Source organism: Aspergillus melleus (genome assembly GCF_016097325.1).
Source record: "Aspergillus melleus strain CBS 546.65 chromosome Unknown contig4, whole genome shotgun sequence".
NCBI lineage: Eukaryota > Fungi > Ascomycota > Eurotiomycetes > Eurotiales > Aspergillaceae > Aspergillus > Aspergillus melleus.
Genome location: NW_025763373.1, coordinates 4384411 through 4404837, shown reverse-complemented (window position 1 = coordinate 4404837; position 20427 = coordinate 4384411). Strand labels below are relative to the sequence as shown.

The 20427-nt window shown below is 52.2% G+C and overlaps 9 protein-coding genes across 9 annotated transcripts; 3 read left to right on the top strand and 6 right to left on the bottom strand.

Annotated features, from left to right (window-relative positions):
• Positions 1 to 3: 3 nt before the first annotated feature.
• On the bottom strand, positions 4 to 968 carry LDX57_008289 (uncharacterized protein; the record flags this gene model as incomplete). The annotated part of the gene is made up of 4 exons (XM_046090012.1): positions 4 to 67; positions 121 to 451; positions 501 to 625; positions 682 to 968. The coding sequence occupies 4 exons, from the start codon at positions 966 to 968 to the stop codon at positions 4 to 6; spliced, it is 807 nt and encodes a 268-aa protein (XP_045945984.1).
• A 905-nt stretch (positions 969 to 1873) lies between these two features.
• On the top strand, positions 1874 to 3928 carry LDX57_008288 (uncharacterized protein; the record flags this gene model as incomplete). Its single annotated transcript, XM_046090011.1, has 3 exons — positions 1874 to 2508; positions 2555 to 3549; positions 3648 to 3928. 3 exons carry the CDS (start codon positions 1874 to 1876, stop codon positions 3926 to 3928), a joined length of 1911 nt encoding a protein of 636 aa, XP_045945983.1.
• A 3091-nt stretch (positions 3929 to 7019) lies between these two features.
• On the bottom strand, positions 7020 to 8000 carry LDX57_008287 (dihydrodipicolinate synthase family protein; the record flags this gene model as incomplete). Its single annotated transcript, XM_046090010.1, has 1 exon — positions 7020 to 8000. One exon carries the CDS (start codon positions 7998 to 8000, stop codon positions 7020 to 7022), a length of 981 nt encoding a protein of 326 aa, XP_045945982.1.
• A 339-nt stretch (positions 8001 to 8339) lies between these two features.
• On the bottom strand, positions 8340 to 9806 carry URG1_1 (putative GTP cyclohydrolase II; the record flags this gene model as incomplete). The annotated part of the gene is made up of 4 exons (XM_046090009.1): positions 8340 to 8345; positions 8395 to 8676; positions 8722 to 9678; positions 9744 to 9806. The coding sequence occupies 4 exons, from the start codon at positions 9804 to 9806 to the stop codon at positions 8340 to 8342; spliced, it is 1308 nt and encodes a 435-aa protein (XP_045945981.1).
• A 3583-nt stretch (positions 9807 to 13389) lies between these two features.
• Positions 13390 to 13730, bottom strand: DBP5_2 (RNA helicase required for poly(A+) mRNA export; the record flags this gene model as incomplete). Its single annotated transcript, XM_046090008.1, has 2 exons — positions 13390 to 13659; positions 13725 to 13730. 2 exons carry the CDS (start codon positions 13728 to 13730, stop codon positions 13390 to 13392), a joined length of 276 nt encoding a protein of 91 aa, XP_045945980.1.
• Positions 13731 to 14245: 515 nt separating this feature from the next.
• On the bottom strand, positions 14246 to 15126 carry dbp5 (ATP-dependent RNA helicase DBP5; the record flags this gene model as incomplete). The annotated part of the gene is made up of 3 exons (XM_046090007.1): positions 14246 to 14747; positions 14803 to 14983; positions 15045 to 15126. The coding sequence occupies 3 exons, from the start codon at positions 15124 to 15126 to the stop codon at positions 14246 to 14248; spliced, it is 765 nt and encodes a 254-aa protein (XP_045945979.1).
• A 595-nt stretch (positions 15127 to 15721) lies between these two features.
• Positions 15722 to 16672, top strand: bzz1_2 (Protein BZZ1). The gene is made up of 2 exons (XM_046090006.1): positions 15722 to 15945; positions 15991 to 16672. Exon 2 carries the CDS (start codon positions 16241 to 16243, stop codon positions 16637 to 16639), a length of 399 nt encoding a protein of 132 aa, XP_045945978.1. The 5' UTR covers positions 15722 to 15945; positions 15991 to 16240; the 3' UTR covers positions 16640 to 16672.
• A 15-nt stretch (positions 16673 to 16687) lies between these two features.
• bzz1_1 (Protein BZZ1) lies at positions 16688 to 18401 on the top strand (the record flags this gene model as incomplete). The annotated part of the gene is made up of 3 exons (XM_046090005.1): positions 16688 to 16732; positions 16786 to 17956; positions 18004 to 18401. 3 exons carry the CDS (start codon positions 16688 to 16690, stop codon positions 18399 to 18401), a joined length of 1614 nt encoding a protein of 537 aa, XP_045945977.1.
• Positions 18402 to 18639: 238 nt separating this feature from the next.
• On the bottom strand, positions 18640 to 20010 carry LDX57_008281 (glycoside hydrolase family 71 protein; the record flags this gene model as incomplete). Its single annotated transcript, XM_046090004.1, has 1 exon — positions 18640 to 20010. One exon carries the CDS (start codon positions 20008 to 20010, stop codon positions 18640 to 18642), a length of 1371 nt encoding a protein of 456 aa, XP_045945976.1.
• Between the last annotated feature and the right edge of the window lie 417 nt (positions 20011 to 20427).

Sequence of the window (20427 nt, the reverse complement as noted above, 5' to 3'; positions counted from 1 at the left end):
CACTTAAAGATCAATCTGCAAGGAAAGGGTGGACTTCATGACCGAGTTACCGTAGAAGAACTCCGTTCTAAAAAGTCGTTAGCAGCTAGCACAGCCCCATGTGCACAGACGAAAACATACCCGGCATTTCCAACATTGACATAAGTGGAGGTAGTGAATCGGTTCAGCTTCGACAGCGCAAGCAGCCAATCCTTGAGGTCACCCGTGAACTCGCCCTCGAACTGCTTCTCCGGCATCAAAGTGCTAACGGTGATGCCAGTGTCCTCGTTGACATCCTCGTACAGCTTCCAGGAAGTACCGAAAAGGTCGTCGATGGTGGCAACGGCTCCGTTGGCCCAGCCGATGGGGAGCTGGCCGCCCTCGTACTGGAGCCAGAGCATGAGCTCGCGAGAGGAAGAGGAGGTGGAGTCGCCTTTCTTGTCGTTGGTCATGAAGTCGAAGCACACATTTCCTATTCTGGTCAGTTTTCTATCTGTTGATCTGAAAAGTAGGGAACATACCCTTGTACGCAGTAGTGTTGGTCTTCGTCCAGCTGTACGACGCAGGGATCGAGTTGATCGCTGACAGCTTGGTCTCGAGGTTCTGAGTGAGCCCGACAAACGAGTATCCCTTGGGGACATTGTCCCTGCGCGAGTCAACACACTATCGCATTCTTCAATCACAGCACTGTGTCAAACTCACGTGGCCTTCACATAGTCGATATCCGTCTTGCTGTTCCAGTGCACCTGCTGAGTGCCACTGCTCGACGTGCTGGTGCTGTCATACCCGGTGCACTGGGTACCGACCATCTGGTCCTTGTTGTAGAGCATGTTATACACAATCCACGGAGTTCCCATCAGGATCTTATAATCCTGCACACCGCACAGGTTGACCGAGTCCGCCCGAGAAGTCAACTCGGTTGGCAGACCGCAGACCGAAGTCGCGAGAGAAAGCGCCGCCAGGGCAACCGCATCGCGAAGGAAAACCATTTTCACAGAAAGGCAGGGAAAAAAAAAAAAGAATGTACGGTATCAAACCTAAAGATCAAAAATCAAAAGAGTGACTGGATCGACACCAAAAAGAAGGAACGAAAGATTATCGATAAAACAAGCTCAGAAGTTCAGAACTCAACAGCGAACACCCGGTTTCTTAAATTTTAAGACACGGGTTAATCTCGATGCAGCTCCATCTTGCTGAAACGAAGTGAAACGGCGAATAGAAACGCAACTTGGAGTGCAATATGATGGATATTAAGGAGTCGTGGGACTTGCTTGAAACATGCCTTATCGCGCTAATTGGCTTTAATGAGTGGATCGAGATTGGGATTGGATGATCCACTTGAATCCACTGCATTTCCGATGGCGACACCGAAGATCTCCTGATAAGGGGGATTGACATCCTTATATAGACATTGTTTGGATCGGTTGATATTGGTATTGTTTGGATGTTGCTGCTTTGATTGGGGATCTCTGGCTGACCTCCGACAAGATTACACGAGGAACATGAAGCAAAAGAAGAGCCAAGACATAGGAAACTTGGAAGATAGGGGGTCATATTGAATCAGATTGAATTACTCCACTGTTCTTAATATCCTACAACCGATCTCGGACCTGATATTCGGTCCATGCGACTCTGAGATCATCGCTCGCCGACTTCCACAAGAATCCTCTGTATGAGCGGTGCCACGAACGTCATCATAAAAAGCAACAAGAGCACTGCCTCTCGTGTCAGACAGCCACGCCAAGCACACGCTTTACGAAGATGCCAATCAGCATCGCCGTCAAACACAAGCTCAGCCTGAGAGCAAGGCTGCCAACGACTTTAAAAAAAAATCGATTTGCTTCACCTGGAACCAAACCAAAGATGCTGAGATATACTATTAATCCGACGAGAGATGTCTGACTCGAGCGCCACAGACCTCGCAGCCACCATCATCGCAGCGGCCGCTCTTTCCATATCGTCAATCGCCCTATTGATCGCCATCGGTCAAATTACTCAACAGTATATCTCCACAGCAGAAGGCTACCGGCGATGTCAATCCCCCGTAATGGGCGCGTGGGCCCAAGGGACCAGAAAGCGCTTCATCCCGCGAGAAGTGCGATTTCAAACCGTCTACCAGAGTCCGCATCTCTCGTTGGAATCACCGACCGGACTGCCTGAGGGGAAGTATTTCGTCGGTAGCGACAAGCTGCCAAACCAGCAACGATATCTTGAATATCGAAAATCTCATAAATGGCGATTTCTGCTCGATCGGAGACATGACAGCTCTCCTCCTAGCCTAAGGGCGTCGTGGCTGGGGCTTTTGGAACAGTTAAGGGTATACCAAGGTGCTGTTTATGGGAGTCTGGCGTCACAGAAACTCGGGCTAGGAAACGAGAAGAAGGGGACGGCAGATGTTGAGGCGAGGATATGGGACCTGAGTTCCTCCAACCTGAACGCATGGTTCACAGCACTGAAGACTGATTCGCAATCCGAGTGGATGACACTTCCAGCGGTCGAAGTGACCGAGTTCGCATGGGACTTCATGCCGTAAGTCCCCGTCAGCCTCATGTATAATCTCCATTAAACTCAATAGGCCTGAAGCCCTACGCCCCTTCGCCAGCATCTCTCTAGGCGATCTACTCGCTATTGGCCATCGGATCGGCCTAGACTGGACGGCAGTTGACCCTCTACAGGGGATTCTCCAGGCACAGGATGACAACGGCAACATCATCAGCTCCAGTGACATCCGTGGCCTAGGCACTTTGATCACATTCTTCCACGACGAACGGGATCGTGGAAACCAATCTGCCTATACAAACGCATTTATGCCCATTCCCACCACAGCTGCCGACAAACTGGCCTTCGGCATCATCCCCGGCGATCAGCGGCTTGGGTTGAATGACGTCCTGGCTACCACAGACTCAGATTGTCTAGATTACATAGCCTCGCTAGACCCAGAGGCGCGACGAATAATGAACAATAGTTTCAAGACACCCGACCCTCACAAAACCGGCTTCGACCAGCTCATGTCCTTGATCTCGCCGTGTCTTCTCCTGCCTAACTGCCGACTGATCCGCGTGCGACTGCCACATCGCACAGCCGTATATGGCGCCCTCTACGTAATGGAAGCCTATGTAGTATTCCGGGAGCGCGTGAAGGAGATAATAGCCAGCACCAGCATCAGCGCCGCATCCCCAGACCTACAAGACAACGCCAAATGGATCTGGGATCGATGGCAAGAGATCGCCAACGAGATCCACGGCGCCTTCGAGCCAGCCATCATAGTCGAAAAAGCCGATCCCGTCATCCTCGCCGCTACGATGTCTCGAGTCCACAACCAATGTACTGCGCGACTAGAGGTCTGGACCAAGACATTCCTGCAGGATATCGACGACGTCTTGGAACAAGTCGAATCGAACTACCGCCCTTCTCCGGACCGTCAACCAGTCCGGGAACTTGTGCGCGTGCACATGCTCCAAGCCAACAAGATCTGGGGTTCAGCGACCGATCATATCGCCCAGGGAAAGGCGGCGAAAATGTACGGTCTTGAGAAGATGGGCTGGCCGGAGGGGCCGATTTACTGCCAAAGTACCTCACCCATGTCCCATTCACTCAATCTGCCTTCAACACAGACCCCCTTTCACCCAAACCGCCTTTCACCTCGTATGCAAACTGACCCCTTAAAGTGATAAACCATCAACTCGACAACGCTCCCCCCATTGCAAAGGAAGTCGTCCGCCGCGTCATCAGTCCCAGCCGCATTCACCAGATCGAAACCTCCCCTTTGAGACCAAAGATCCAGGACTTTGAAGAGAGCGTGAAAGCAGCCTGGTATATCTTGAACTTTCGTGCGCTTATCTTCAATCGCTCGCATATCTTCCAGAACCCGGCGCGTGCAGGTGGAAGACCGTATAAGTTGATCCCGGCGGAATGGTGTAATAGTAAGATGCCGATTTATATTGGATAGAAAGAAGGTACGACGGAGCTGTGCTGGGGCTCTAGACGGTTCCTAGAAAGAAGGGTATTCACTATGATATATGAATGGTATCTTATTAGAGAATGTCGTGAATCTTTCAGAGAAGAGTCGAATGTGTGACTATAGAAGCCTTTAATTCCTCCTGCCACAGCAAGAAGTCGCTATTCGGCATTATTCTGCGAGCAAAACAGGCTCGAAACACCACTCGAGCAGCACAGGCCATTGATTATGTGGTTACCACGGTGTGATAATAGGCGCCACCGATGCGTGAGGCCTAGGTGTGCATTAACTGCAGAATACTGTAGACATACTCCTCTGACTGTTGTAGGCGGCGGACGAGATGGCGATGTCAACGGGAATGATGTTGACTGTGAGCAATATAGCTAGTTTGAGAGGACATGGATGCATGGTGCGGGTGATCAAAGATGCGAAGAAAGGGAGTGCTGACTAGGATTGTTGCGAGCTAGTATGTTGATAGTTGCCGGATAACTTCAGAAATGTCAAGTCGATCTTCGGGATTGCCAGACGATAACCTTTCGCCAAGGTTCCGGATGATGCGCCCAGCAGGTCCGTTCTCCTCGATAGATGCTAGTTCCACAAGGAGCTTTCCAAATGCCCACCAGTCGTTTTGACATCTCAGTTCAAATGGAAGGTCAAAGGGAGAGGAGTCATTTCGAAACTCGGGTGCCAGGTTTTCGTATGTATAGCCCACTCCAATATCAATAAGAACTGCTTCGGTGGATGCATCGATAACGACATTCCGTGGTGTAATATCCATATGAGCAAGAGATGAATCATATAATCGCAACAATGCGCACGCCAGCTGATGAGGCCAAGCCTTCCAGCTTGTTCCTTTCCCGTCTGTGCGATGAATCGCGTCCTCGAGAGTCCCGGTAGGATGATACTCTAACACCATCCCGTGAATGACGTCGACATTTTCGCTGAAAGACGCAGTTATGAACGGGCTTGGAGATTTCACCACAGCTACTAGCTGAACAACATTCCGATAACCCTGAAGGCGTGTGATATTGCGTAACTCCTGTTGAAAAACTGCCGTATGGCTTGGTTCATAGAAGGGATGTTCCACAGTCTTGTAAATGAACTTTTCATCTCCTCCAGTCCTCGTAATTAGGAAGACATTGCTCGAAATTTGTTCCTTCCAATCAATATCAGAGAGAGACATTGTTGGTAACCCCGAACCGACGTCGTAAACGGGATACCGTACTCGTGAGGCATCCTCTCGGATCGTGTATACCCAACAAGTGTCAATGGGTTCGCTGGACGCAGATTGGTACATTGTCTTCATCGGCAGTCTTGCGGAGCACGACGGATACGACTCCCTCTCGATGACTAGTTCGCTGACCGTATTGGGAAGTAAAGGGAGGGAACGGAAGTCAATAAGGGATACTAGGGCCTCCAGCTTTTTCCTTCACCTAAGGAGACCGCTTCTTTTGGTGATACCCGTCTTCGCTTTGAAAGTCACCTTCACGTGCCATTTCAAACCGTCCGTATGAAAAATATTTCCAGACCGCTCGCATGGCTCGGAATCATCTGTCCGATATCCTTGATCTTCCTTGTAAGTAGTAGGGAGAATCTGGAGCTGCTCAGAGTTAGATGAAACCATGACGGAGGTCTGCCATTGAAATGATGTAGAAAGGAGGGAAGGAATGGTAACATATGGAGTCACTAAGCTTTATCCACGCTAGTCCCAAATCGGCATGAGGCGTCCATTCGGGTCCTCCATCCAACAACATGATAACACCCCTTGCTTTGATAGACACTGAGTGCCTGTTCATAGAGGGGTATTACAGGCAATTTAGTGGATAGACGCCGACAAAACACTGGCGACACCACCTGCTAATTCCAAACCAGATACAGTCACCCCGCCCAGCCTGCTCACCACACTCCGGCTAGTGATATATCCAGTATGATGAGACACTTGCTGATTAGGTAGGGATAGTAGTAGCCTGCTGAATCTGCCTACCGCTAGTGTCATTTCATATCTGTGTTTCCTCTCCTTCCCATCGAACAATATCAGATACCATGGAAATCGATCTATCGACAATAGTGTTTGTCAAGGAGGTCAGGAAATCGGAATTTTCATCTATCTTCCTCACCCGCTGGCGCGGTAAAGAATGCATTATAAAGGTGGTATGTGACTAGAAGGTCCCTCAAAGGTATCATCGTTCACCAGTTTCCCATGCTGACCCAATAGACTGTGAAACCAATATCTCTAAATGCGAGAGCAACACCTACATCCGACTGAAAGCCCACGGTCTGTGTACATATCCCTGATTTCTACGGCTTGATCGAAAACATTACGCCAGAAGTATGGACGCCACATTTGGAGGACTTCATCGCAAACCAACTCCCTCCTAATGCTGTTCTGCTCGAATACATACCAAATTTGCGGGAGATTGGCTTATCAACCTTTACAAAGGTTAGGGTCCACAAGCTTCGCCAGATCCTTGCCGAGATCCATAAGGCTGGAATCTACCATGGGGATCTATTTCCGCGAAATATGATGATCCAACAGGAAACAGAGAGGGATTTCGACCGTGCTCAAACCCTTATATGGGACCAACTTACGCCACGCCAATGCGGATGGATGGAAGAGGAAACTGAAATGATGCACTACGTTGTTGATGGTCTTGTATGAATCACCTCTCTCTATTTGGCTTGATTCTGTGTTAACCTAATAATCACAGACAGCTGATTACGAAGAAGGGGAGATACACTGCACATGGGAGTGGTATTACGAATATGTATAGTCTCTTTAGACCCCTCCTCGTGAGCCTAGATTTAGATGACTGATCGGAGTAGCGGTACTTACCCACACTCTTGAGCATTTAACTGGAGAACCAAGGGGCAACATTCTGACAATCCTGTCAATCTGGAAACATGTGCATATGTAGGGGAACAAAGCCTAATATGAACTCAGTGAGATACCAATGTTAAGCACTGACTTTGAAAACCAAACACTGTCATATATGTATGCATAAACCATGTATTCATATCTATAAATATAATTCCTAAAAGCCACATAGTAGAACTAATCAACAGACTCCCCAAAAAAGAAAACCTACAACCCCTTCTCCAAAACCGCCACACCCCCCATAATCTTCTGCACCCCCTCCTTCGCCGCCCCAGCCGGCTCCTCATACGGCGTCCTCGGCTTCAACTTCTCCTCCGCACCCTCAATCCCGGCCCTCGGCGCCGTAAACACAGCCGTAGCATACTTCGTCGCCGCAATCCCACTCTTACACGGCGATTCCGCCAACGCGGCTTTCCTCTGCAACTCAATCGCCTCATCCTTCTTACCCGCCTCCCACAGCCGGTAAATCTCCGCCGAGACACGAGGGAACACGTTCGCGAACGCAGCAATACAACCCGCCGAGCCGACACTCAACCCAGCGATCAAGAAATCCGACTGCCCACCATAAACGGCGAATTCGTCGCGCGGAAACGTAGCCGCTAACCGGGTGATCTTGCCGACAGACGCACAGGTCAATTTCACGCCGACGACGTTACTCTTCCCATCGGGTCTCTCGGCGGCGCTCTGCCGGACAATATCCGTGATCGTCTCCGAGTCAAGATCCACGCCATTACACACCCCGGGGAAGTTATACACGACGACGGGAAGTGCCGATTTGGCCGCAACGTCTTTAAAGAAGCGTTTGACGACGCCCATCGTCGTCGCTTTGCCGAAGTACGCGGGCGGAAGGACCAATGCGTAATTTGCCCCCGCGGCCGCCGCGTCGTCGATCAGTTCGAGCACTTGCTTGGTGGAGTGCGCGCCCACGCCGGCCATGAGGGGGTAGTTGGGGCCGACGGCCTCGCGGGCGGCGGCGATGCAGGCGCGGCGTTCCTCGCGCGTCAGCAGGAAGGCTTCGGAGTTTGTGCCGAGGATGACGAGGCCGGTGAGGCCGGTCGTGGAGAGGTAGGAGTAGTATTTCTTCTGGGAGGCGAAGTCGATGGTGTCGGTGGAGTGGTCGAAGTAGGTGATTGCGGGGCACCAGACGCCTGGGGCGGGGACGTGGGGGAAGGTGGTTTGGGAGCCCATTTTGAGTGGCTTATTGGGAGGAATGGGAATAGATGGAAGGGCTGCTTGAACAGAGGGAGACTGGGTTGTGTAGGATCGGGAGAAAATGTTGAAAGGAAAGTCGAGGGAGTATACCTCTTATATCTGTCGATGCGGGGGAAGGAAAAGTATCCGCCTCGGGAGGAATTCCCGACACGATCTTATCGATCTCGGCTGCTGTCCCGAGTCTAGTTTATGGGCAGAGAATACAGTTGGAGTCTTGGAGATTTCATGCGTCATTTCTCATTTCTCGTCTGTCTACTCCAGAATAAATGCATAACCCCATCATTGACAATCTGCGCGCCTGGAAGTCTCCCACAATCAATGCTACGACCGACATTAGCATCCACCGGACTGACAACTTCGGAAAACTTACCGTCACGTCCTCCCACTTCTCCCATCCGCGTCCGCGCACTTCGGCCAACTCCTCCATCGTATAGTTCTTGCCCGTGGTGAAATATCCCGCGTTGATCTTCGCGTCGATCTCCACCCGCGAATCGCTGGGGATCATGTCCTCCGGGATGGGGATGCGCTCCTTGATTTCGATTCCAGACTGCACAATGGCGTCGTGCTTCATGTTCGACATGGACAGCATGCGATCGATCTTCTTGATACCCAGCCAGTGCAGGATGTCAGGCATGAGGGCTTGGAAGCGCATCTGCACACATTAGCACCATCCCTTCCGCTAACGGAGACCACTTACATCTCGCACGCCCGCAATGTTCTCCGTCCGAGTGAAATACTTATCAGCCGTGTCGCCCCCGCGCTTGCGAGCATTATACACCAGATACTTGATCACCTCGCCCAGCGCGCGTCCCTCCTTGCGGAAATAAATCACCACGCCGCTGCCGCCGTTCTGAGCCTCGCGGATCGCCTCGCGGATACCAAACGCCAAGTACGGCCGACAGGTGCAGATATCCGATTGGAACACATCGCTACCATTGCACTCGTCGTGGATGCGCAGCGCCAATTTGACCTTCTCGTCGGAGACACGCTCAGGCGGTCCGAAGATGTACACAGTCTGCCCGCCAATCGGCGGCAGGAAGACCTTCAGATCAGGCCTCGTGATCAACTCCGGATAGCTACCACCGGTGTGTTCAAACAGCGTACGACGCAGCGTCGGCTCATCGACGCCAAACCGCTCCGCCACGCCAGGGAGATACCACACGGGCTCAACAGCGACCTTAGTGACGCGGACCTCGCCCGACTTATCGACGACGATCGACCCATCCACATCCAAGAGACCATCCCGCACAGCCTCGCCAATCTCCGCCAGTTTCATATTTGCACGAGTCACGGCCATCGTCGGACGAATATCCCAGCCCTTATCAAGCTCCTCCTTGAACTGGTTCACGATATCATGGCCCCAGGGATCCATAGAGACGATTTTCTTCTTATCGCCCCATGCATCTTGGGGCTTGAAATCGAAAGTGGGCTCGCTGTTGCGGAAGTCCGGACGGAAATCAGGTTCCAGGTCCCCGGCGGCGATGGCCAGCGCGTTGTAGATGCTGTAGCTGCCGCCGTGGGCGCCCATGGCATTACGTCGTTTCAGCAAGGTGCCGCTGCGGGAGACGACAACGGGGCCGCGGCTTTTGGCGTCGGGGGCGCCCCATTCCAGCGGGACGGGATCGATACCGCTTTGGCCGGGATAGGTGGTTAACTGGGGAGGAGTGAGTGGGTGGCTGAGTGGGCTGGTGGGTGCACCGGGGAGAAACTAAAACGTACCACGATGTGGGTGCTATACCGGGAATTGGCCGGGGCAGGAGCTTGAGTCGTTGAGGAGTCCATGGTGATGGTTGATTGAGTCTCTAGTATACTACCTAGAAACTACCGTAGACAACAAGAGAGACAAGGAGGGAGATGAAAGAGAAAGGGAGAGTGGATGGGAAAGAGAGGCAGAAAGAGGAGAAGGAGGGAATGCCTGTTGCTGCATGTGACCTGTAAAGTATGGTCCTTAGGTATCCATTCGTGCCTTCAGGCAGGCAAACTTACGATGATTGCGCCCTTTTATTGGATTGGGAGGACTATATCCCTCATATTAGTACTTTGGTGATTATTCCTACAATTCTTTGACCATGCCCATTTTAAATAAGTCCAGCCCTCAGCTCAATATGCGCAGATGAATAACCTCGACTTATACTCCGTCATGCCAGCGGAGACACTGCAGGAGAGTGAGGAGAGAAGAGGAGAAGACGGCCTGCCTGGGTGCCTGGGGGCCTGAGGAAGGGATAAAGGCGGGGTCCAGTGACGCCTGTTTGTCTGGTTTGCCTGCCTTGACCCGCCTCGGGAATCAGGCCGATGGACGATTCGGATGTTTCCCGCCTGTCGGATGATCTGTTAGATAATAATAATAATCATCAATAATGAATATTCCACTGGACTTGTTTACGTGGAAGCACCGCCGCATTGTTGTCCGTCAGCCACTCCTACATTGTTGTCTCATGTTCCCCGACAATCAAGTAAACACTGGCATCTACCAGGCATTCTCTTTGCAAATCCATCACGCAAGCCAAGTTTAGAATTATCTCTGCCTTGAAAAAGTACGTTGACCGCCGAGTCGGTGAAGCCAACGCATGCAGGCACCTTGTTCCAGCCATGCGCAAGCTGAGTTGGCAGTTAGTGTCACAATTAGACGGGTAGAGAGCATTGGTAGCAATTAAAGATCCACCAGTGTTGTTATCAAGTTTTCTTCGAAGTTATAACTGTCAGATCACCACCGGAGGGGTCAAAGGTGATCATACATCAAATGGGTTAGATGGATGGTTTGATCGTCAGACTGGTTGAGGCAGCCTACAAGAAAGGACCCACGGCTTGGCAGTTGCGCCTCAGGCATCATATTGAAGCAGGTCAACCTAACTATGAAAAGAAGGCAGAACCTCATAAGATGTATATCCCCTTAATATGGGCTGACACAGGTATGGCCCTCAAGACGTAGAGGACCTATTCTCTCGTCTACCGGCGAATGATTGCAAGTGCCATATTAGGATATATATAAACGCATCCATATGTTTACGCAGTACGATTATGGTGAAATATTACCGAGGTTAGAGCTGATTTGTTTTGCTACGAGCTTTGTCCGCTTGCCAGATATAAGTGTCGCTGCTTTATTGGACGGCACGTGGGCATGTTTGCTCCTGGATATTCAAGTAGTACCGATCACTTACTGAGCCCCTCAGCTAGCTCACAGGACAAAATTTAGCCTTCTATCCGCTAGAGCGCTCCTTTCAGACCAAGGCGCCGTTCAAATCCTTCGTTCGTATGCCTAAGACAGTCCAAGACCCCGCAACAACGTGTGCTGAGGCTATAGCTCTCAGCTCTTTCTTTTACGAGGTCCCTGCGTCTCCCAGTCGAAATGCAGCTGACCAGTTCTCAAACATCCAGAAAGATTATGTTCTACCTTTCTCCAAAGAACGGCAGCTAACCGAAGTTCTCGCTTTCCTGGCAAAAACCAAGGATGGCCCGGATCATATACCTGCTGTTTGCGTGGAACAGAATTCGACTGGAACAGTTCTCTATGTGATTCTAGCCATCAATAAAAGCACATGGGCTGATGGAGATGACATCCTGCAAGACCTCAAGAGGAAGTTTGACGGATTGTTTCGCATACTTCAAGCTTCAAATTTTGGTTAGTTATTACTGTTCTACATTGTGATTATCAATTGTATTAAGATCACGAAATCCACCTACAGACAACCCCGAAATCCAAAGCAAGGTTTTCGCGTCAATCATCTCGATATGCTCACGGCGAATACTGCATCGGTTGCGAATCAAGCGGAACGCAAACAAGACATCCATTCAGGATCTACTAAAAGAGGCAAAGTTTAGTATCCCACGAATTGGTCCTGAGAAGCTTCAAAGTAAAGGTCTATCAGCCACATCGTCACTATTCATCTCAGAGGCAGACAAGGTCATACGACTCGTTGATCGATGGTTGAAGCACCAAAATGTCACAGAGCTATGTGATCTCGTCGAAGGCATATACCACTTGCAACAGACAACGCCACGCTTGCCCGAATTGGTAGAATCGATTTCGAACAAGGACATGAATCCATCATCAAGATCAAGTCTTGTGAACATCATCAATAAAATCTCGAGATACTGGGAAGCAGCTAGGACTATCTATCGTTTAGCAAAGAAATTTCCTCTCGTCCGAAACATGCAAATTCAATTCGCAAACCTGCCTCCGAAGGCATTCGAAAGTCAGATAAAACCCACTGAGTTATCTGACCTGAATTCATGTTTCTCGAGGCTTGGGTTCAACAAAGGACATCAAAGTGTATCCCAAGTATGTCATAATTTGAAACTCAACGAAGAAGATGCTCGAGCCAGACACGGAAGGGCTCAAAAGGCTCTACTAGCACCCAAAATCCACGCTGAAATTCAAATCATCGCATTCTGCGAAATGCAGGCACCACGACTGTTTCCACGAGTGGTTAGTTCAAGCAAAGACGCGTGTTTCTTGTGCAACACTTTCATTCAACTCTACCGACGAATACATACCCCCAAAACCCATGGTCGACTTTACCCCGGCTGGAGACTCCCAGTTCTCCCACAGTTCAGAGCTCTCCAGCAAGATCTCAACAAGCGACTCATTGACAACCTTAAACAGGTTGTCTCGCTAGGCTTAGCGCAAGGGAAATTACCTGTCCGTCCGCATCCGAATGAAAGTACTCTTCTTACCTTGTCGGCGTCGGAAACGACTGTGGAGCCTACATTAGAGACCCTAGGGAGTAAGGTCTCTTCGTCGGACTCGCCTACTATCACTCTATCGGAAAATCCACCAGAAGTTAGCCCTTCATTAACACCCAGCCAACACTCAAGTACCAGAGATACTTCAGCAAATTCACTCGCTACCGTATACCCACCTGAGGGGAAACTTGTCAATGGCTATATGAAACACAACAGACCCTTTCGTCTCATTGTCACAGAATCCCTCGAAATACATCTGGGCCTGGAATATGAATCAGACTCTAGAAAACCACCACTAATGTACAACATTGAAAGGCTTACGGCCGATAGTATTGGATACATGAGTGATATATATCCCGTTGTTGATGCGCGGAAGCTCGAGGGAGAGGCTCTATGTCCACTGTCGAAAGATAATACATTTTGTCTTGCCGCTGGGAGAGTAGTATTGAAAATCAGCTTGGTTACTCACGGATGTTCTGAGGATGGGGAAGGAATTGCGGAGCATTAGGTGCTAATAATAATACTTCCACTGCTAACAACTACGGCGTACAGTGGTGGAATGACTCGAACTTTGCTTAGATTTTCATACTCAAGCAAGACCGTTTTCCCTATTAAGTACCTATTTTCTGGCAGTGTTTTTGGGTTGCTAACGACTTCCACTGATCCACTCGATACATTCAAATCACCGCCCAAAACCGGCTTGGGCACGGGTGTTCTTAATGGTCTTCTTGATGATGTCCTCCACCTCGTCCCAGTCGTTGGTGTCGATCCGCTGGATGTCCGTGTTGAAGTATCTCTGGATCTGGTTAAGCATGTTCCACTCGTCGCGGTTCGACACGAACGAAATCGAGACTCCCACACGGCCGAAACGTCCGGTACGACCGATACGGTGCAAGTAGGTCTGGAAGTCGGCCTGGCGCTCGCGTCCGGGCTGGTGCAATTCGGGAATGTCCTATTTCAGTTAGCACGTTTCCATCAACCGTCGACAAACCATCCAAGGGAACTTACGTAGTTGACAACCATCGAAACGGTGGACACGTCGATTCCTCGGGCAAGGACGTTGGTCGTAATCAGCACCTTGGCGTGTCCGGCACGGAACTGATCAATGACGGCGTCACGCTGCGAACCCTCGATACCACCGGTCAACGACGCAACGGTGTGACCTTCGGCGACCATGCGCTTCTCGATCTCCGCAGCAGATTGACGGGTCTATATTGTTAGAGTCATCCAAACAAGCCATCGGAGAGGCACTCACCCTGACGAAGATAATAGAAGATCCCACAGTAAGAAGACCGTAGAGCTTGACCAGATGCGCGTACTTGTCATCATCGTTGGAGCAGTCCAGGTAGAGCTGCTTGATACCCTCCACCGTCAACTCCTCGTGTTGCAGGGTAATTTCGTTGCTGTTCGGACAGAACTTGGAGGCGTAGGCATGAACGTGTTCGGGGAAGGTGGCGGAGAAGAGAACGACCTGGATGTCTTTCGGCAGTAGACTGCGAAGTTTAGCAGAGTTCGTAAGACCCGTGCAAGAAGGAAACTCACGCCTTCACACGAATACACTGGTCACCCAGACCCTGCTGGTCGAGCATGTTATCGGCCTCGTCCAGAACGAGCACCTTCAGCTTGTTGGCCACCATGACGCGCTTCTTGATCATATCCATGACGGTACCCGGAGTGCCGACAACCACGGCGCATTCCATCTTCGCAACGCGACTGTTGGTGTCGGCGGGCACGGCGGTCCCGATACCCAGGCCCTCCATGAACTGACCCATGACCTGCACGACGCCGACGATCTGACGCGCCAGCTCACGAGTCGGAGCCAGAATCAACGCCTGGGGGGTCTTCTTCATTTGTTCCGTCGACAGATCCAGGCGACTGAGGACGTTCAGGACGAAGGCGGCCGTCTTTCCGGTACCGGACTGGGATTGACCGACCAGGTTCTTGGGAGGGTTGCTGAGTAGCAAGGGCAGAGCACGTTCTTGGATCTTCGAGGGTTTACGGAAGTTCATCGCGGAGAGACCTTGTAGGATGCGGGGGTCTCTGTGATGGCGTCAGTCAATGGATCGAAGCAGTATGAGGCCGAGTTGGCACCTACAATCCGAGATCTTCGAAGTTCTTGATCGAGAACAGCGGGTTGTTGGGGTCGGCCTGGAGATCGCTCAGTTTAACCTCAACGGTGTAGTCGGGCTCGTGAAGGTCGGAGCCGCCCAGTTGCGCGGCGGCGCCATCAGTCTGGTCGTTCTGGTCGGCCTCATCGGCCCATTTTGTGGGTTGTTCTGAGATAGTGAGATTATTGACCTCGAGAGACCACCAAGGTTGATGTCAACAAAGACGTACCGGTCTGCGACTCCTCAGGTTTGGAGATGCGATCGGCGAGGGAGCCGCTGGACGGGGCCTCGGTAGGCTGTTCGGAGGACATGATGGATGGAAGGTCTGGAAGTCTAGTAATAGAGATGAAAGAAAGAAAAGGAGAGCCCCTCAGTCGCGCAGGTTGAGGTTGGAGACGGAAGTGAAAGCAAAGAGGGACGGCGGGGTAAGTTGAAAGAGACCAAAGTGGGTAGGTATCCGAGGATCGGCGCAAGGTGCCCAGAGAGAGAGGACAACGCGAAGAGGGAGATTAGGGGAGTAGTGATGTAAATGAAAGCAAAGCGCACTCCAGCGACGTGAGAAGCGGAGCAATTGCTTGACGAGGGAGCGACAGTCACAGCAACGCAGGATGACTCGCGATGACCAAAAAAATCGAGCAACCGCCCGGCAAACGCTAGGCCTGTTTGGGATGAGATGATAGACCTTAAATGGAAGGCGGTGGAGGTATGATACCGTACCGCGGCGCCTGCCCAAAGGAGACTAGCGGATGACGTCGACGCGAATCGGACGGAGTGCCGGGGAAACAAACAGGGCAAACATGGCCCAAACGGGGCAAAACAAGGGGAACGTGGCCTGACAACCGTCTGGTATTGTCACGCCCTCTTCTTCCCCGCTTGTTCTCGCTGCCTGGACTTCTCCAAGTACAAAGTACATCACTATCTCACGAGACTCTATCGGACAAGAGTTGTCTCCCGAGAGGGCTGTCTTGCTGGTGCCGTTCCTCCTGTCCCGCGTGGAGGTAGGTCGACATTGACCCGTTATCCCTGCAGCCTAATCTCCGCCCGTCTCACATCTCAGTCGCATGCGCCGCACTTGAGCACCCGACATGGCGACCCCGGAAGCCGCTCCTCATTTTGGAGCCGAATTGAAGGTGGGTTACTGATCTGAGGGCCTGGAAAAAAGCTAACAAGAGTAGGATGCCTTCAAACCCGTCAACAATTGGGTACGTTACCCGAATCCGTCCGTCGCTGCCGCACAGTCCCGCGAAGACTAATGGAGGATAGGTTTTCAATGGTATATCATGGCTGGACGAGATACAACAGTTCTACCGAGAGCGCAGCGCAATCGAGAAAGAATACGCGGCGAAGCTGTCGGGACTATGCAAGAAGTATTATGACCGGAAAGCAAAGAAGATCAGCACGTTGAGTGTGGGCGACACCCCCAGCATGACGCCGGGGTCGCTGGAAAGTGCCTCCCTCACCACCTGGACCACACAGTTGACCGCCGTCGAGTCGCATGCCTCAGAGCGCGATCAGTTTGCCAACGATCTCGTCGCGCAAGTGGCCGAGCCGCTGAAATTGGCGGCGACGCAGTACGAAGAGCTGCGGAAGTGCCATGTGGACTTCCATGCGAAATTGGAGAAGGAGAGGGACTCGTCGTATAGCGATCTCAAGAAGGCCAAGGGGAAATACGACGGAGTGTGTCAGGAAGTGGAGGCGAAACGGAAGAAGATGGAGAATTCGTTCGACCATGGGAAGCCAAAGGCCCAGGCTGCGTACCAGCAGCAAATCCTCGAAATGAACAACGTCAAGGTGAGTGCATCGGATCTGGGTCTTCGGACGTAGCTAATGGGACAGAACACATACCTGATCAGCATCAACGTGACGAACAAAATGAAGGAGCGATTCTACCATGAATACGTACCCGAACTACTAGACGTGAGTGGCATCCGCCGGGAGTCTTGCGCCGAAATCTGTACTAATTATCCCAGGGCCTACAAGATCTCAACGAAACCCGAGTCGCCAAACTGAACACGCTATGGTCGCACGCGGCCCAGCTAGAGAAGAACTCCCTATCCAACAGTGTCAATCACATGGCCAACCTTATCAACGAAATCCCCCGCAACCAGCCGCATCTCGATTCCCTCATGTTCCTGCGGCACAATGTCACGCAGTCGCAGGAGCCGCCCAACCTCGGCTTCGAACCCAGCCCGATCTGGCACGACGACGAGGCGCTCATCACGGACGATTCCGCCAAGGTGTTCTTGCGCAACGTGCTCAGCAACAGCAAAACACAGGTGCGCGAGCTGCGAGTAGAGTCGGATCAGAAACGTCGAACGGTCCAAGACGCTAAGCGGATACGGGTCAACATCCAGCAAGGCAAGGATAACCGGAACGAGGTGGAAGTGGTCCGGTCCATCTTCTATCTGCAGGAGGGACTCCACGAGGTCGATCGCAAGCGGCTAACCGCCGAGGTCGAGACGTCTACCATCATTGCCGTCGTCGGCGACCTGTCCCTCGGGGCCAAGAACCACAATTTCAAATCGCAAACCTTTAAAATCCCGACGAACTGCGACCTCTGCGGCGAGCGCATTTGGGGGCTGTCGGCGAAGGGATTCGACTGCCGGGACTGCGGATACACCTGCCACAGCAAGTGCCAGATGAAGGTGCCCGCCGAGTGTCCCGGTGAGCAGAGCAAGGAGGAGAAGAAGAAACTGAAGGCTGAGCGGCAAGAACAGGCCGGGTCGACGCCGACGCTGGATCTGGAGCCCTCGTCCAGCCCGTCGGCAGCGCCGTCACTCACGCGCAAGGACACGATGAACTCGTTGAGCTCGGGCTACGCCGTCAGTGCCAATCGATCGCTGTCAAATGCGGCCAGTCTTCCTCCGCCGTCAGAACTGGCGGCGCCCGCGTCTCCAGCGCCGACGGAGCTTCCCTCTCCGGCATCTCCAGCGCCCGCCCCGGTGCAGGATACCAAGCCGCCTGTCAAACGCAATCGAGTACTGGCACCCCCTCCGGCACAGTACGTTACCGCCCCGCCAGTGGAACCAACGCCTAAGGCGGGTGAGCAACGTGGGAAGATGCTATACCCGTACCAAGCAGGAGGGGCCGACGAGGTGACGGTGAATGAGGGTGACGAGGTAGTGATAGTCGAACCAGACGGTAAGTTTCCCCAAAACCATTCTTTACAGCCATGCTAATTGTCGTAGATGGAGGATGGATGCGTGTCCGCGCTGGAGCCTCTGAAGGTCTCGTCCCAACATCCTACGTAGAAGCAGCTCCTGCACCATCGCCCGCCTCCGCCAGCCCCGGCTTCACAGACCGGCCGGGATCCGTATACTCGAACTCGTCAGCATCATTGGCTGGCAGCGCCGGCGCAGCGGGAGGAAAGCGTGTGGGACCGGCGGTGGCGCCTCGACGGGGGGCCAAGAAGGTGCAGTACGTGGAAGCGCTGTACGACTACGAGGCACGCAGCGACATGGAGTGGAACATGGTGGAGGGCGACCGATTCGTGCTGGTCAACCGAGACGGCGGCGACGGATGGGCCGATGTCGAACGAGGCGGCGTGACGAAGAGTGTGCCTGCCAACTACATTCAGGAGGTGTAACCATGGTGCACTGGGGATGCATGTAGATAGGATTGCATGACGGAGCAGGTTTGGGATTAGCGGTACTTTTTGGTTGTTGGATTGGAACTGTGGTATGGAGTATATATAACAAGCATACCATGGCATCCATATGTCGAGTTGGTCTGCTAGAAAGATGATGCAGTCCGTCATTAGTATTAACCATTACCATCCACTATTATTATAGATCATCTTCCAACATATCACGTCCAGTATAGACTCAACCCATGATCAAACCCACCACCATCGCGGTCACCACCATTCCCAAACCTCCAGCCCTAACAACATTCGCCCCCGACGTCCCAACCCACGGGTTAAAATTCCTGTAACCTCCATCATCCTCACAATCCCCTTTGATCTTCTCTCCATCGACCTTCGCCACGATGTCCTCCCCTCGCTGCACCACAATCTTGACATCGCCTTCGCCCTTCACCTCCACACTCCCTGTATACACACCCTTCCCCCCCTTGGGTTCAACCTCCCACTTCGCCGCGATGGCCTCCCCACCAACCTTCACCGACACATTCGCCGGACTGCCCAACAACGCCGAATAAAAGATTCGATCCTCCAGAATCTCCTCCGGCTTATACTCCTTCTGCCCCTGCACCTTCGCATTCCCCGTCGTGCCCCCATCCTTACACCCACTGGCCCCATCACTACTCAACCGATACCAAGTGACCACATTCTCATCCTCCCCTTTCACCTCCACATCCGTCTCATTCCGCTTATACCTATCCACGAGGAACGGCAAAAACGTCCTCCAGCCATCATGTTCGACCCCCTTCGCATAATTAAACGGCGCCTTCCCCCTCCCAAACGCATCCCACACATCAACCCCATCCCCAGCCCCAAGCGGTCCAATATAATGCGACTCGCCATAATCGTTCCAGCTGATGATCTGCACAAACTCCGGACCCAGCCGGATCGCCTGCTCCCACCGCGTAAACCACAGCTCATCGCCCCTCCACACCCAATTCTTATCGAACCCAGGCATGTTGGTATAGAACCACGGCGAGACGGGCATCATATACGGTTTGCCGTCTAGCGCGGACACGAACGCCTCATCCCCCGAGGTATTCATCGCCCTGGGACCTTCGGGCCACGCACCCCAGTTAAACAACCCATCGACGACCGACCGATTCGCCGCCTTCCGGGGATCGACACTCGACCAGTCAGGGACGAAAAACGCATTCGTCTTATCCTTGATCTCGACCCAGTCCTTCCACGCGTCGGGGCCTTCGAACGTCGAGACCAGCGGCTGTTTATTGTGCGTGAAGTAGGCCGGGTGCGTGGAGTACTCGTTCAGGAGGTTCAGGACGTCGGATTTCGGCCAGGAGCCGTTGGCCGCGTAGTCGAATGAGAAGAGGAGTTTGAAGGAGGTGTCGGCGGCGACGGTGAAGGCGTTGTAGATTTGCGTGGGGAGGCGCTCGTTGCGGGCCATGTTTAGGACGAAGGCGTCGATGGAGGAGGCTTTTGCGAGGTTTATGTCGGATTCCCAGTTTTTGGTCGTGTAGTTGGCGGTGTTGCCGAGCTTTTTTGTTTTGTATGCAGTTGTTAGTTTGGTGGAGAGGTTGGGGAGGGAATATAGCATGTCTGTATGGGGGAGTGGATTATAGTGTTGGATGTTTAGTTGTAGACAAGTGGTGATAGTGAGACAGGGACCGGGGACAGTGATACAGGGTATGCAATCCCCTTCGAGCAGAATAGAAAGAACATACCATGAAATGAGCCAACACCGCTTTCCCTTCCACCTGCGCCCCCATGGTAAGCCATGACAGGAACAGCAGCACAAGATGCTTCATGATGGCTGATGACCGATCCAGTCCAGTTCAGTCCAGCCCAGTTAAGTCGAGTCTAGTCACCAAAATACCCGTCTGTCTACCAAAGAACAGAAGCCTAGACACAGTCCTCAACAAGTAACCGTGTCTCGTTACTCTCAGTCTCAGTCTCAGTGATGCTGATACTGATACTCGAACAAGACACACCCACCCACAAACGAACAAGATAA